Source organism: Epinephelus lanceolatus, chromosome 17 (genome assembly GCF_041903045.1).
Source record: "Epinephelus lanceolatus isolate andai-2023 chromosome 17, ASM4190304v1, whole genome shotgun sequence".
Classification (NCBI taxonomy): domain Eukaryota; kingdom Metazoa; phylum Chordata; class Actinopteri; order Perciformes; family Serranidae; genus Epinephelus; species Epinephelus lanceolatus.
In genome coordinates this window covers 28,890,680-28,908,444 of record NC_135750.1, presented here as the reverse complement: position 1 = coordinate 28,908,444, position 17,765 = coordinate 28,890,680, and the positions used below count along the sequence as shown (strand labels likewise).

General features: G+C 41.2%; 1 protein-coding gene across 1 annotated transcript in view; it reads right to left on the bottom strand.

Annotated features, from left to right (window-relative positions):
- Nucleotides 1-418: 418 nt before the first annotated feature.
- klhdc3 (kelch domain containing 3) overlaps nt 419-17,765 on the bottom strand; it is a 30,190-nt gene continuing 12,843 nt past the window's right edge. Inside the window, exons 9-11 of the mRNA XM_033613140.2 lie at nt 6,229-6,302; nt 4,774-4,852; nt 419-1,382 (exon numbers count right to left, since the gene is read on the bottom strand). Coding sequence (XP_033469031.1) covers nt 1,316-1,382; nt 4,774-4,852; nt 6,229-6,302 — 220 coding nt within the window. The 3' untranslated portion in view covers nt 419-1,315. The remainder of the gene's footprint in view (nt 1,383-4,773; nt 4,853-6,228; nt 6,303-17,765) is intronic.

The window sequence follows — 17,765 nt, the reverse complement described above, 5'->3', positions numbered from 1 at the left end:
CGTTTATAACATCTGCTCAGGTTCAGCTTTGCTCGTAGTTGTACACAAACACACGGGCACCCTGTCCTGGTTTTTCACCGTGCTGTGAATAAGCACAGGTCACGAGGAGAGTCTCTGATCGCTGTAGGATTGTCTATAAGTGGAACCACTACATTATGCATATTAGTGATCATCTCCCTCAACAACAACAGGCAAACTGAAGCAGGTGGACTAGGATTATGTGTAGACGGGACCACGTGCTTACACACATACACAGTATATATTTGCATCATGATTCCTTTCTACATTTGGCACTGAAAAACAAACTGCAGAGTGAGGGGTGGGGTGGCAGGTGAGTCGCACTCTTCCCGTGATAGGACAGCCTTTCTTGGAAGAATATAACAGACAACCACAAATACAAACTTCGCTGTGAAAAGGCTTTTTTTTTTTTCGGGGGGAAGAAAACGTCTAATGTATGGAAGTCTTATTAAAGACTGAATGATACATGCTATTGAGGGAGGTAGATGGACTTGATTAGTTTTACAAGGCTTGCTTCAGTCGCCCTGCAAAATCAACTTTGAGACACTTACAAGGAGAAAGGTGCTCGCCAAGTTATGATGGGAAAAAAATAGGGAAAAAAGTTTGAGCACTGAAAGCCAGTCAAACAGAACCTTTCACAAGCATAACACCCCAAAATGTTGTACCCAATACTCTCTCACCTTGCAATCAACACCAAAGTAATAAGTTAGCCTCATCCACTCCATATACGGTGTAATTAACTTCATTTCCCACAAATGGGCGTCGTAGTATTACATGGTTTTATGACCAAGTTAGAGCTGCAAGATATACGAACTCATGACCATCTTAGTCTCTATGTGGAACACACAGTTCACGTGTCTCTTGGAGGAGATCTGTTGAGTGTGACATCAGGACGACGTTCTCAACAAAGAGGTTAGCTCTCAAGACCTTTGGCTGAAGTTCTTGTCTCTTCCTGTGCTTAAGATTAGAAGTCTATGATTATCATAGGCTGATTGGATTTCTAGAGAGGCTAGAAAAAAAGACAAAAAAGGTGTCAACAATTTCTGTCACGAGTAACCAGTGTTCCAAGGGTTAAAATATCCTCAGACATGAGCAAGTGCTCGTGGTGCCCGAGGAAATCATATGCAGGATATTTTGGTCAGTAATGAGTTTTCACTTGGAGAATGTGGAAAATAAATCCCGTACAGATCCAAACTCTACAAAAACAGTCTGCCGGAGCTCAGCTGATTAGAAAGATAAAAGCTTGGTGTCCTGAAACAGAGCAAGAAGTCCCGCTTCTGTTTCACATTCAGCAGCCTCAGCCGTGGGAGGAGAAGATGGGCCTGCTGATGTTGCTGTTGGTGGTCATGGCTGCCAGTTCCCACCTGGAGTGAACAACAGGGACATTCAGAGGCAAGAATCTCAGGATAACTTCATAGAATTGGTTCAGACCAAAGAAAAAAGTTATGGTCTGCTTTGTGTTCACAATTATTAGTCCACACTGTAACTGGACCATAAATACCATACCATAAATAGTGACCAACAAATAGAAATGGGCATTTTGTAGCATAATATTTTGGCAGGATAGTTACTGTGTGGTCTCTACGTTTCATCATTTCACTCATTCTTTATTCAGGAGCTGCTACAATAGACAGGGTAGGAGACAAACACATCACACCTCTGGTTTAAGTGTCTTTCACTTTCTGATGGATCAGGGAAAATTCTTGCACTTGTGCTTAGGTACGTATGTGTTACCATGGTTACCAAGTGAGCTTGCATACATAGAAAGCAAAAATAGAGATCGCAGGTTAAGTGTGATAACACCCTTAATCTTCAGGATTTTCAGGATTGCCTTCAGACTGCAGGCAAATCAGATTTTTAAAATCAGATATTGAAGACAGACTGTCTGCACTGTTGTCTGCAAGTGATCAGATCGGATTTGTCTGTCCACCTCACCAACCTATCTACATGGGCTCCTGTGGTAATGAAGTCAGTAACTACATTGCAATGCTAGTGACACGGCTTTCCAACACGGGAACATGAGAAATGGAGGTCCGTCATTTTGTCCTCCAAACAATTTATTTTGGCGTCAGCGCTTCTATCACTCTGGTTTTGACATCATCATTGTGTGTTATGTTCAAAGATATTCTGAAATCCAATTTGAGCGGCCAGACAGAGATGCATCTTTAGAAATCTGACTGGAATGGCATTTCATCCACCTCCTAATGTGGTTTGGATCACACTTGCAAAAATCATTTCATGTGTTTTTTTGCTGTCCAGACTCTAAAATCAATCTGGAGACAATGGACATTTTTCACAGCAGAGATTTTGACGTGTCATGGTAGGAAAAGCACAGGTGAAACTGATAACATTAACATGACAGCTCAGTTCCATTAAGTGTGCCAGTAAGCTTTACCAGTGAGCCAGCATGCACCATACCAGGACCTAAATTCACCTGTGCTTTTCCATACTATGACATGTCAAAATGTCCGCCATGAAATGTCTATATTTTGAAATATCTAATAACAGATTTGGGCTGGCAGTCTTAAAAAAGGCCTCAACACCCCAGTATGCTCCAAACAAAATACAATTACATAGGGATTGCTGTAGAATCTTGCACTGTGAGCATATATACTGATTTTGTTTGGAACGTACTGCTGGCTATAAGATTTTAGGCACAGCTGATGTCTTCGCCTCATAATCTTTTATTCAATTCAACTAGAAAACACACTTATATGGTGTGAAATATCCACAATGCTTGAAATCTACTGCGATGAGAGTTAATCAAGCAACTGTGTGACATTTGCTCTCACCCCCCCGTCCGAGTGAAGGGCAACGATGTGGACGAGGATGAGGGAAGGCCCCGCTGTAACACGAGAACCAGGAGCAGGGGCTGACAACAGGGTCTAGCGCTGACCTGCTGACAGGTCAGAGGTTGAGCCCCAGATTGTTATCACTGGCTCTGGTTTCACACTCACTCCCTCTCAATTGCTTTGTTCGTTTTTTCGTTGCGCGCGTGTGTGTTTAAGAGGTGAGAGTGGCATTGGAGCTGGGGATGCCAGTGAGGGGCAAAGGGAGTTAACCAGAGTCTTGTGACCCCGCTGGAAACCCTCCAAGGGTTAGAAACACAACTGCAAAGTGGGGAGTGTGCAAGGTGGCAGTGACAGTGTGAGAGAAATGAGCGGCTGAGAGGAGTAATTAGTATCACGTTCCATGGGGTTCATGTGTAAAAAAGAAAATCACATTAGTGCAACCCCTCCATTCCAGATGCACTTGTCTAATGAGTCTATTCATTAAGGTTATTTGAGAAGAGGTTATAGGCCTGAAATGGAATGGCTGTGTGAATATTATTCCCTATGAAGCAAAATATTATGGTCTGTATCACTGGGAAGGATAACGGAGGCTGGCAGGCAGTAATTACTGAAAACATAATATTTTTGGACATGTATTTTGCTTTTATGGGTTCTATTTTATGTTTTTAGCTTTGACATGGTTATTACAACTTGCCAACCCTGTGATTACAATGTCACAACAAATCAAAGTGGGGCTCTCAAATTTTTTGAGTCTCTCTTGCATGTCGTGTCAAAATAATTTTAAAAGTTGTCAAAATCATGTATAATTAAATTATCACACTTGTTTCTTTAAGCAACTTTTTCTTTATACTTATGCTGCAGTGTTTTTAAAAATTTCAAAAGGTGCTACATGTTAAATTCCTACCTGCTTGCAACTGAGAATATCATTCTTTGCATTCATTTATTTATTCTATTACTTCACTGGCTTTACAGAAAGGAAGTTGTTGTGTGGCTGTATTTGTATTTATTCTATTTAATGTAAAAGAAATAAAGCAGATAAAACTGGTATTCATATTATTTGTCATTTCTAAGACCTCCATGTTTAACATGACCTTAGTGTGTGTGCATGTCTGTATCCAGTCACAGGAAAAGCTGAGCTCTTCTACACACCCGCAGCTCAAGCAGCCAGCGAGAGGAAGTGCTGAGTAAAAGACAGTAGAATTGCAGCAATGTTGACGACTATTGTTACATCCTGTCTGGCGGTGATGAAACAGAACCATGGCTGTCATTAACTACACAACAAAACATAATTAATAGATAATTCAACAACCAGCTGTCTAACGTAGCAGGTTAACTGAGAGATTATTTTTTCTAGCATTTTTTTGTTTGATTAAGCAACAGTGATTTGGGGATCTGGAGATGTGAAATGTTGCAAAGCTGTTAATTCACTTTGTGTTCTACTGGTTCAGAACTTCTGTGTTTGGCTTTTTTTTTTGATCAGTTCATAAAAAAATACAGGCACTGTAAAGTCCAAAGATGCTAAATTTGAAATTTGGTAAGGATAAAAATCATTTTTCAATGGCACAAAATTAATTGAGAACCACATTAAAACTGTACTCAGTGAATTGGGTTTTGTCAGCTGGACTGTGATAGCCAAGAAGATTTGCCTTTAACATTTTTAGTTTCATCATGATCGTCTGTTTCTTTCCCGCACACAAACCTTAATGCAATGAGTTGATGATATAATTACACACAAATTTTCCATGTAGGGTCTTAAAGTAAAGTCAGACAAAAGCCTGAATAAGACCTACTGCTGGTTAAATGAGGATAATGAGTCATAATTTGCCTCTTTGACGAACAGCCTCGTTATTGAGAGAGACAGTGGTGGCAACAATGACGAGCATACTACAAACAGCATGAACAACAATATGTCAATTCTATGAGCAAATAGCGCTAATGTTTGAGAAGAGGATGCTTGTCTGACCTGATATCATGTGGGAGTCCTGACTGCTCCAGACTGTACTGAATAACAGCTATTTTGCATAACGTCTTCAAATTAGGGCCTGAAAAGAAGAGAGTGTAATGAGTCATAGGCTGATCAAAGACACTAATCATATCCAGAATATCCATTTCAGCTGTGGGAATTCAAAATGGATCCAGGCAGTTTAGATCTAAGAATCTGTAGATGAAAGGGATTTGATTTCATCTCCATGGTGGAAAAATCACCATGTTCTGTTCGTACCATAGCCCAGAAAAACAGCTGAAACAAACAGTGTTCATGAGGACAAGCAGATCATTATGATTCCAGTATTAAATCATCTAAGTACACAAATCATCTTATCACAAACTTCATCCCAAGTATTATCACCGTCATAGCTGCTCCACCATATGTTCAGTGGTAAACAGTGTGAAGGCACACGCGACTGGCACGTGGAGGCATATGCCACAGGGGATGCCACTGGGTACTGCCAGTCCCATACGGTCCCTGTGTAAACCCACCTACACAAACTGTGACCTGACAGCATTGCAGGCTACCCCAGTGCAAGCAGGAAATGGCTATATTTGGTAGTGAATGAGACGGAAGTGTCCCATGTGATATCATAAAGCAAGGCCAAGGCCAGACATAAAAGGCAAGGTGGGAAATAAAGCAGTGGAGTAGAGAAGGTATTGGTTCTTAAACATTTATCAAGATGACCACAAGATAGCTTCTTAAGTCTTATTTAAGGTGGTCTAAAATACTTAGATACCTTTTTAAAGGGGAAGTTCACCCCCAAATCAAAAATACATATTTCCTCCTACCTGTAGTGCTGCTTATCAATCTGGATTGTTTTGGTGTGAGTTGCCGAGTGTAGGAGATATCGACCATAGAGATGTCTGCCTTCTCTCTAATATAATGGAACTAGATGGCATTCAAAGCACCAAAAAATGCATTTTAAAAACTCAACAGCAATGCCTCTACCCAGAGATCACAACCCTGTTACTCAAGATAAACCACAGACCTTGTTGCGAAGACTTTAATGTAGCAACTATTTTCTTTCTGCCAAACTACACCTGCCAATTAATGGTATCCTCCTGAGCTGAGCTGTAACATTAGCTAGCTCAGAGGTGCTCATGATTTCTGGAAAGAGACACTGATGTTGAGTTTTTCACATGCATTTTTTGCAGCTTTGAGCATCACGAGCCAAGTACCATTTAGTACCACTATATTGGAGAGAAGGCAGACATCTCTGTAGTAGATATGTCCAACATTTGGCAACTCACACCAAAACAATCTAGATTGATAAATAGCCCTACAGGTAAGAGGAACAAATGCATTCTTGGTTTGGGGTGAACTATCCCTTTAGGTCAGTGACAAAGTAGCACTACATGCATGTATTTTTGGTGTGAAATGTGCCTTTAAGCTAACAAAAGAGACGTGGATATTGACAAGGATACTTACTGAAGTCTAAGATATACAGGTCTGAATGATCCATGAGGTTAAATTCATCACCCATTCCTTGCTCTGGACAGGGGCTGTGAAGAGAACAAACACAGTTTTTGTAAGAACTGTGAACAAAAATATATTGAAACTGACAACTTACAAGTGGTCAAAGCTTGAGACCTTTCCAGGAGGACAACGGTAACTCCTTAAACTTCCTGTCTGTTATAATGAGCCACAAAACTTGCCAAGGTTGTATTTGCTACTCAACTGTTTAATGGGGAAATGTTATTGTTTTTCCCCTGGTTTTTCCTGGAATTCTCAACAATTAGTTACCAACTGACTCCAAATTATTTACCTTGCCATCCATCCTCTTACCATCTTTCTTTAATCACTAAGGTTTATAATCAGGGAGCCACAGGTTATTCTCAAAATACCAGTGCTTTCAACTCAGTGCTCTGCTCTTTTTATCATGGACTGGCATGATTTAAGCCCACAGGAAGTGGAGCACTGCAGTGAGACGGCAGGCTGGCCCGTGCTGATAGTCTCCCAGACCTGTGCAGCCGTTGATATCACTGCACATCTGTTTCCTGCCATGGCTTGACACACACACCTGTGACACACCTGGTGCACCACAGCTTAGAAAGCCTACTCACTTCAGTCATAGTCTGTGTATCAATTATCAGTCAATTAAAATGCAAACCCTGGCTTCTTAGAAGGATACAATAAAAAAAACACACAAATCAAAGTAACAGCCTGTGGGAGTTCAACTTATATCTTATGGATGATTTATTCTCACAAGGCAGTTAGTATATTCCTGTAAATATACTCGATGCACATCATTGCTTTATATCTGTAACAACAGTGCACCAGGAGACCTGTCCAGATTAGTAGATAAAAATGCACTTTACAGTTTTACACTACCCAGAGGACAGTTTCAGCCAGACAGGTGCATTCACCAAGCACTTTAGTGTCTATAAATATCTATCATGGAGAATAACTGAGAGACTTTGTTGCCAGGTTTGGTCTTTGAACATAGCTTCACAAGATGCTATCTGCTATGCATGGAATGGCAAGTGACTGGCATGTGTCCAAACAAAGACTCCATCAGACACCACTTCAGTACTGTTGAAGCAATCTAGCAGAAGCCACTTGTTTTGAAATGCCTGGAATTACATTTATTTCACTTCCCTTTCCCTTTGGTCTTTTTCTCTCTTCACTCCTGCCCCAAACCACCCTCTTGGTGAGCACACAAAAAAACTCTCTCCTCCAGTGTCTCCCTACCCATCAATCTCTATTCCTCTTTCCCGCTGTCCTCTCCATCGCGTCTCCCTTTGCTGCGTGTTCAGGATGTTGTAAGGGTTTTACGTTGCTAATCTTCCCTAAACAAACATGGTAGTGGCTTAAAGCGGCCAGGAGAGGTGCAGAGCACGAGCGCAGTCGTCCCAGGGGGCCAGCTGGGGAAGTCATTACGCCCCCTGCCCCCCAAGAGGTGATCCACCCGGGCTTATAACACGGGCCTTTATCAGAATACCCACAACCACCCAAGCTCCCCGTCATCATTAGACCTCCTACTCCTGGACTTGCTGTTCATTGTTGGCTGTAATGTTGCGGTGATGATTAAAATGGAAGTTCTCAATTCTGTAATGCAGCTGTAAGACTACTGTTGAAAATTATAGATTGCTACAAATGCCACTTACATATCAAACTTAATTAAACAATATAATAATAAAACAAACACTAAAACATCCTGTATAAACTGCATGAGCACGGGTCAGAGACTTTCATGGTGGCATCAAACCTTACTGTACATTTGTTCCTTTGTGGTATTTTTCAGGACTTAGAAGTCTGAAATGTCCTGACACACCAAGCAGACAGTCAGCTGTTGGATGCCATGTGAATATTATTACGCATCTGTGTCCAACAACTGCCTGTAGCTTTTGCAATCTGCCTGTCATTATTGGCTCTAGCTGGTCCTTATCAACTGCTGGTCACAAATTCAGCCTGTCATCTTTCATGAATTTGGTTTCACATCTTGCCAGCATACTGAATATTCACTCCCCCTGCTATGCCGTATTATGAACATCAAAACTCAAATGTTTATTGGTTACATTAAATACTGTATGGGTGGAAATGACACTGACATCAGTCTGTCTCCGTAACAGAAGTAATGAAGAGCAGCATCTCTATCTAAAGAGCAACACTGCAGTGGCTGTCAACTACTGTGCAAGCTCACATGGAGAGAGGGTATAGGCCTTGGATGCTGACACCTGAAAGGGTGCAGATAAGAGGATGCTACAAGAGCAACAAGAGACATGAAGATTGCATCCCCTTGGACGAGGCTTTCTCGCATGCTCACAGATAATGTCAGCCTGGGTGTGAAATTCAGCAGAACATTAGGGACTGGTAATGCTTTATTGATCATCGCAAAAAGGCAAAGCCTGAAGGGGATCATAGAGGCAGGGGAATGAGGAAAAAAGGGTGGTAAATGGTGTCTAATACACTGACAGTAGTTGGAAGCGGGAAAGTCACAGTGTGCGACTTTATGTGGCATCCTGGTGTTTGATGGGTCACTTTGTTACTTGATCAGCAAAGTAGCACTATGTGTGAAAGTGCTCCTCCCCCTGCAGCAGCAGTGGTTCTCAGTCTGAATGAGGCCTGAGTGATGCCGCTCCCCCACTAAAAAAACACTGGTTGCTATTTCAAACAACACTCAATGAGGGTGTCTAATCACCCAATTGCCAGGCCTTTGTAGCAACGCACTGCCTGCTCCACCTCATTATGTTCCAAACTTGGGTCCCAAAACGGCAGAAGAAAGAGCTGAACTACAGTGCTAAAACTAATGAGGGAACGACACAGAGCCTGGGAACTCTGCAAATTGTCTCAATTGTCCAGGAATTTAACTGCCAACAAATCCTGTAAAGCACTTTCACAGACAGCTACGATGCAAATGAAGTGACAAGAAAACGACTGACCATTGGAGCAACAGCTCTGCTACACAAACACTGATGTTAACAATATATCTGGAAACCGTCCTGTCGTAGGCATGTTTTCAGTGGCTTCATTGGCCATATCCTCATTCTTGGAGTGATATGATCTGCATCCCTTTCCTTTCTCCACGTCCTACTGAACTTTGGTCCTTCAGAACCATGTAGCTAACAGGAACTCATCGCACACTACAACTTCCTGCAGAGCACCTTATCAGGATGGCCAGACATGAAATCAAATTATGTCAGTAGCACTTTGGAATTAAGTGAAAATACTTGAATCAGGCAGTGGTACTACAACAAACAAAAAACAGACAGCAATTTGTAAATGACTTCTAGATTAATGGGTGACATTAAAAATCAATTTAAAAAATACAGGACTGTTGTCATGCTCTTGGCAACTGTAGAAGGAAAACATTTCTCTTTTGACTGATGTAGGATTGGATGAAAATCATGTATCACAATACTGTTGACCAACTACCTTGATATCGATATTGTGAAGGTATTGTAGGGTTGACTGTTGGCATTTCCAAGAAATACTTACACAATGAGATTTTCGACAAATAGTCATCAGTAATGAGGGTATAATCACTACGCCGGCAAGGGCAAATAATAGAGTAGCTAGAACAGTCTGGTAAATTCAGTTAATGCCTTTAGTGTAATGCAGCCCTTACAATGAGAAAAAGACAATACTTGTGATTTTCTAGTATTTAAAATTTAAGATGATATCTAGTGTCATGTCATGATATTGATATGTTGCCCATCCCAAGATTATAGCAATCATTTAGTGATACAGCTGCATGCATAATGACACACAGCCAGCCAAGTAAATTACTGCAAGTAGCCACAATTGTCTGCTAATATTCAATTCTTCTGCCCATTATTATTATGCCCATACTGTCAGTTTTATTAAATGACAAAGCCTACAGATATGATCTGGTGGTAGGGGCTGTGTTAAAACTTTGCAACAATTTTGGAGCTAAACTTTCTCAAAGAAATCCAATAGACTTGGTTATCACAGATCAATAGATTCCCGTCCACTTCTTTTGCCTTTATCTCAACTGTCTCACCTCGTCTTACCGAGCTATCTGTGCCCCCTCCTGGGCAGTGGCTGGACAGTGGATTAAGACCTGTACTTGCCCAGACCTAAGCCCCATGCAGAGGGTGATACACAAACTACAGCTGGCTCCCAGAGAGAGACGCCTGGCTTCAGATTAGACAGAGGAGATGCCAGCTGCTAGTGAAGCATGCATCTCAAATTGCAACCCCTGTGGACAAAATGTAGTTGGACTTGGTGGTGGTATTGGAGAGAAAAATTGGTCCTACAAATCTCAAGCAAACAGTCCCTTTTATCAAGACAGGTTGTTATCAACCTAGCTGCCTATAAAAATGAGGAAGAGGACATTAAATACTGTTTCCGGACCTTGAACGCAGCTGTTTAATATACAGGGGGAAAGTCTGAAGTGCTTGTCAAGTGCTCCTCTATAGCTGGCAGATTCATTCTGGAAAAATAAGTTACTTCCTCTATAGCACCAATCTTCACCTGCAGCTGAGGCATCAAGGTCAGCCATGTAACAGGAGACACTCACAATAGAAAATACTGACAAACATAGAGTCCTGCATGTATAGTTGAGGTTCATGCTGTCTATCAGAGTAGCTCATCAGATACTTTTTCAGGCCAGGTAATTATCTCTTTATACACTGCTCTTTGTTGCTACGAGTGTTTGCTGCCATGTCAATATGATCACTCTTTCACTAACAAAAACCTTGTTGGGTTTGAGAAAAGTTCATTTCACTGTCAAGAAGTGTCGTTTAATATATGACATGCTAACTGCCAACAAATAGCCTTATGTTCTGTTAAAACAGCGGACTGGTGGGCTATGATCAGGGTGTCCACACGTATCAAACACTTAATGATTTTTAAGACATTTTCGAGATAAGTTTCAACCAAATTTAAAAGTGATTTTTCGACAAATCATCTTTGTTAATTCAAGCATTGCAGGTAAGAATAAAGGTAAGTAGTATGTATGTGGTCCTGGCAGAGGTAGGCTTTACATAGGAACACGGTTATTAGAGTCCGTTAGGTTAATCTACATTTGGCCAATAGGTAAGTGTTAAAGGAGCTATATGTAAGAAATATAAAGCAAATAGTCATAAAATCCTCCTAATATGTCACAGAGACTAAGGAATAATGTTCATATAACATACTGATCTCACCGACAATAGTACAGCCAGAATATTCGCATTTAAAAAAATATTTTACGGTCTGCAAATCAAGTTCATGTTTTGAATTTGTGTTTTGGCCTGTTGTGCCACCCACCGCCGTCTACCAGTCACACAATCAGTGGAGTCTCAGTATCAGTTACAGTTACGACTGAGCTACAGCAGCACGGCAAGCAGCATTAGCAGTGTCCCGGTACATAACATTAGCAGCCGGCTCCTCCGCTGTATCCCGGCAGCAGCGTTAGCAGCAGAGAAGCCGGACTTGCTCAAACGGTCCGCTGGAAAACCGAAGATCAAGGACGCGGCGACACGGCCCTGCCACGGCAGCCACCCGTGGGCAAACAAATCAGTCTCCAGCGTGCCGCTGTCCAGCAACCTCGAATCTGTAGGGGAGGGGGGGCGGACACGACCCGAGGTATTTTGAATTTGATTGCAGTAACCGTTTTGGCCACATTCTTACATACAGCGCCTTTAAGTTAAAAGTCAGTATTCAGTTCAATGGCAGGTTTAAAAATTTGTAACGTCAGAAATGTGGACTTTTACAGAGAAGAGCTTAACTCATTTTGACAAAAAGAAATTAAAAGATAGATAAATGAAATTAGATTTAATGTCTGTGGCAATTAAGACCTCACATTTGAATGTAAGACTATTTAATGACTCTTAAGGTCTAACAGATATATATGCAATTGAATTTGAGACATATAAAGACTTTTTAAGGACCTGCAGACACCCTGTTGATTGTCCTTTTTTATTTATTTTATTTATTATAGCATGGCATTGTTTCAAAGAGGGGACCTAAAAAAGGGGGTATAGTTTGTGTTGACAGTAGTAAATCACAAGTTAAACTACTACTATTTAGACATGTGAATTTATGTGGACAACGGTATCACAAAGCCTCACCTGTGCAGGCTGTTTATTTGAGCTGCTGTGTAACACTCAACCCTATGACACCTTAACATATACAGCCTGTTAGTGGGTTAAAGAGGGTTAAGATGCAGATGAAATACTATCATGAGCTTGTCTTTGAAGAGTAAATCACAGTGATGCTACGCTGCCCCGAGGTCCTGTCCCGACACGTGCGGGATGCCCCGTATCCTGTTGGGGTCACCTCCACTGTTTGACAGGCTTTATCTCGGGCATACTAAGTGCACACACACATGCATACAGACAATTAATAAAGGAAACTTCTGCAGCCTAACCTCTGACACTGAAGGCCAAACGACAACATGTGTGTGGCATCATAATCTATGGTGTGTTGATAGGCATGTTTCAATGGAGCCAAGTGCTACACTGGGAGATCTGAAGACATCATCGGGTGCAGGAAGCGCTGCCATAATGATATTTAGATTTAAGAATCAATGAAAATCAGAACAGGAAGTAGGGGTTTTCAAGCAATGCCTGGCAACAAAATTAAATGTTTTAAAATTAGTTCTGCCTCCGTCTCATGTTGTGTTTAGTCTAACATTTGAACTGTCAGGTTCAACAATGATAACACTAAGCCACACTTTAACCGGCTGGACTATCATAACAGCAACCCTTTCAGTCATTGATAAGGAGAAAAATGGCCTTGTAGGTGATATCGAGGCACCAGGCTTTTGACCCTCGTGATCTACTAAACAAAATCACTAGACTCTGCAGAAGCTCTGCGGCTCAACAACTTGCTGTTTTGAAATGACCAGTTGAATTCCACGCGGATTAAATATCACGGTGAGATTCTGGTGGATTTAACAAGAGGTTTGGGGGTGGGATGTTTTGGCTACCAGTGAGATTACCTGCTGTGTAGTCTCCCTCTTGCTTAGAGTATAGCAGCCACACACTTCCCTACCTGGGAAGTTGACGTTAGTAGGGCAACTGAGACATAAAATCAGTTTGACTTTTACACTGAACTAAAATAGCATGAGGTTTATAAACAAACCCTCTCTAATCTTATATTTAGCATTATTCATCTATACTTAACAGAGTAATGATTCAGCAATAGACAGAAACATAAAAAAAAGAGGCTCAATATTTGGGGCATAAATGTTTCTGCATCTAATGTTAGGAATGGCGTCAGCATGCTCTCCATCTTTAATAAATGTACTAAGCAACTGTGCATATTGTGTGTGCATATTGCCAAATGGAACACATGCGTTAAGGCTGGCAGGGCAGAGCAACCATGTGCGTGTGTATGTGCACCACTCTGACGTCAGCCCTTCAAGAGGAGCTGTGAGTCATTAAGTCATGAGAATACACCAAGATGCAAACACACACAAATGGCACACCACAGCGGAAGTAGGAAATCTCAGCAGTGACCTGTAATTTGACTAAAAGTCTGATACAGGGAAAGTGAATCATGAGCATTGTGATATTTTATTATGGTTAACATAATTTCTCATGTTGGGAAAGACGATAAAACGTCAGGGAAAGCATTCATTTAAGATGTTGACTGCAGCTGTGCCTGAACTGAAAAGAAATAAGGACAGTAAGTGTTATTGATGAGAAGCACCAGAAAGTAGGGCCAGTCACTATCATCCAACTGTGGAGCTACAGTGCCAGCAGTTTTGAAACTGGGTTTGCAAGCCTGTGGTTGGCTGTGTGTTAAAAATAGAGCTGGGTATCGTTTAAAAAAAATTAGGATACCAGTACCAATACCAGCACTCTTAAAGTGACACTGATACCAGTAGAGTACTGTATTTGATACCCATTATGTGAATGGAGTGGCATCTCAGCAAGCTGAACAGCCAACTCTGTCAAATCCGCCGCGATCTACTGCGCCATACCGCAGACTATATGGGTTGTGGATGCTATGGTAGTGGGCCAAACACACACTGCATTAAATTGAAAGTTGATGGTGACTGGCTGCAAGAAAAACCATACAAATGGTATTTTTTTCTAGATCTAGGTGCAAAAAGTATCGAATGCTGATATCATGAAGGCACAATACTACTTGGTACCGGGTTATTTGGTTGATACCTGAAAGGTTGCAGCATTTTCCATAGAATTAGAATCTATGTGTGACGGTAGCTGACAACAGGGGTACGCTAACTTTCCTATTTATTTTTTTCTTGCCTGTGTTTCCTTCTGTTTCCCCTCTGAATTGAGAGGTTTTTGAACTCTAAGTGAGTTCATTTTTTCCATCAGTCGCAATTTGTGAAGGTTTGAGTAGCGGGGTAATTATCTAATTAGTCAATCAGGGCTGAACAGATTGACGGATAAGAGGAGCAGCTGCTGCGGAAGCAAGCTTTTAGAGCCAGCACAATGAATGGTTAGGTTTAACTTTCACTTCGCCTGGTGCTCTGCTTCTCTGTCTGTGACTAGAGCAGCTAAAAACACGGTGGCAGATGTTTTAATTGCGGCAGGCTGCCACAAATAAAGTAATGTGTGGGAAGCCATGTAATGAGTACCGATACCCAGTCAAACTTAAGAAAAAAACAGAACCTATTAAAAGAAAAAGCTGCCATTATAACACTCATTGCTAGCAGGTGGCACAAATGTTTAAACTGCAGCAGCTATTAGTGTCTTTGCCTGTAGATGGTGAAATCAACATGTCTACATTTGCAGACATGTACATTTTCTGTACCACAAACTGACATGTTTAAAACTTATCTGACCAAACGTTACTTTTATACTTCCTCACCATCCTCTCAGCTTATGAGAGTGCAGATGATAACTTTGTTTCTTATGTCATTGGATTACATAAGGGTCACTTTACCTGGCTCTGCCTAAGCACAGTAATGACATCAAAGACACTCATTTATCGCTTCAAGCCACTGTGGCATTGTTAGACCTAAAGTGACAGCCACTGGTCCCTGCTTCTCACAGTGAAAGGCAATTACAACGCCTTTGAAGATCACTCATTACCAACAGTCCACATAAAGGTGCTAAAGGGCTGAAAAGGCACAAAATCTCAATTCTCTAGATAACTGGGATGTGTTCCATCTTAACATTTACCACGACAAAAAAGTGAGTGTTCAGTCACAGACCGAACACAAAGAGATGACTTGAATCCATCAACATTATGTTCGTCAGAGAGGCATGAACACCTGTCATGAGATAAATATATTATTTACTATAAAGAATATGGAATACACATCGTCATGTCCAAGTAGTTCAAGGGCCAGTGCCAGAATCCCCTTCACAGATTCCAAGCTGTCTGCTCCCAGCATGCCAAGCTGTCATGTCCTTGCTTGCATCCTGCCCCTCATAGGATGCCCTGTTCCCAAGCTTAAAATGCTTCCCAATTTAGCCCAACCTGGGCTTGTCGTAAGCATTTATACACAGAGTCTGATGAGTGCCAACAATGACAACATACACTCAGCAGGAGATCCATAATCTGTGTGGCACTGTCATCATGTGCAACTCAATTTTAGCAGTGTTTGATTCCTCAGAAGGTGAGAAAAAAAGTTAGAAATGTACAGGCTTTAGCTCTTTGCCTGCATGCGTAGGTGAAGGTCAGCGCAGGTGGAGTTAGTCACGCACGGGTCGTCCTTCGTGGGGCAGTGAGCAGGTCTCGGTAAATGAATGTAGCAGAGGTGCTGAGGGTATATCAAATTGCACTCTGTGAGAAAGAATGCTCCCTAAGGTCATAAATCAGAGATGGGGCAGAATTTCACGCCTCTCTGCAGCTCAGCAGGCCTGTTTACACTGACGTAAGTGCCAGTAATGCCCAGCCTGTCATTCACACACGCACACTCTGCTCATTTACCCTAAAAGAAGTGCAAGCGTACACCTAAAAACAAACTCACATAACAGAATATCAGGCGTTAAATCCTGTTTAATGAAACCAGCAGCGCTAAGACAGAGAAATCCAATGTTAGGGTTCATTCAATCTCAATCCAAGCATATTCTAACACCAAACACTAGAGAGATAATACAAACCCATAATTTCATGTTGTGCCTACGCCAGTCTCTTTTTATTCATCAGAGTTTATATCACACAGTTGATGTTTGTTTTACAAATGTGTTTAGTGTTAACACACCTCAGTATTATGTCCAATTCGAAGTGTAAACCCTTTGAAAGCAGAGGGCTCTTGGACTTAATAGTTTTAGTGTCCTTCACTAAAGTAATAAATTATCCCTCAACAAATTCCTGCAGGTAAAATAAATATCATAAACTGGGAAAAAGTTTCAACAGAAGGGTTCTGTTTAGGATCAATATGAAAGGACAACTAACCAAGAAAACAAGATTTGGACCATAAATTTGAACACAATTTCCCTTGGCAGACCTACCGAAATGAGAAGCCCCACAAAAACAACACAAGCAAAGTGTCCAGCAAATAATTCATGGTGGCATGTGCAAGCATTTGTCAGTTGCACTGAGACAGACACCAATAACTTTTTAGCCCTGTTAACTGCCCTCGTGTTGTTAGGTCATGCAAAAATAAACACAAGCAATGGCTGGTTTTAAACCCAGTGTTCACACTAAATTAAAGGTGTACAATGGGAAAAATGCTTAGTCAAATCTATATTCATGTAAATCACAGGAAAAGTTTCTTGGTAAAGAAGAGAAAGCAAACAAATGAGTGTGATAAGAAGCTGCTTGGACTGTTTGAGTGTCTTAGTATGTGTGTGCACGTGCTTATGGGAGTTCCTGTGTGTAAGAGGCTTAAGTGTGCTCATGTAAACAACAAACGCGCAGTGCTGGTCAGGAGAACCTGTGTGGCCAACTTGCTTAGAGCCTGCAAGGATCATGCTCTAATTTGTACAGTAACAGGAAACAACATCTTGACTTAAAACAACAAAGCAACTGCTGAACAACAAAACCCTCCACTTTATAAATAACACAAGCAAACCAAATGTCCTTCTTATAAAGATCCTTGGTGTGCATTCACACATGTATATTAACAGCTTAATGCAGAAAATTTCAATTGGTTCCAGTTTACTTTAAAAAAAAAAAAAAATCTGCCCTGAAACGTTTAAACAGGATGTTGGAGATACTGAGTAGAGTTTGATTTCTTCCTCTGCTCAGCCAGCACCCTCCATCATTCCAGTGACCAGTGACACTCCCTTTCCAACCCAAGTCCTATCTGCTCACAACAGGAAATCATGACTCCTCTAAACCCATCCTGGACTAATCCCAGCGAGAAACCAAACAATGCATAACAAATCTTCAAAAATAAGCATCTTCTAAAGCCCCTCGTCTCTTATAAACTTCACTGACTTTTGACTGCTAACCTTTGCAAGCAACAGATTTGGTTCCTTTGAATTGTAATTACTGATGTGAAAATGAAAAGTAGTACATGTATTTATAGGAACAGTAGTGCTCTACTGTTCCCCTACTGCTTGAGTATACCGTTAAATCTGTCCCATAAAGCACTTTGTAACTGTGTTTTGGAAAATGCGATACAAATGAAGTTTATTATTATTCAT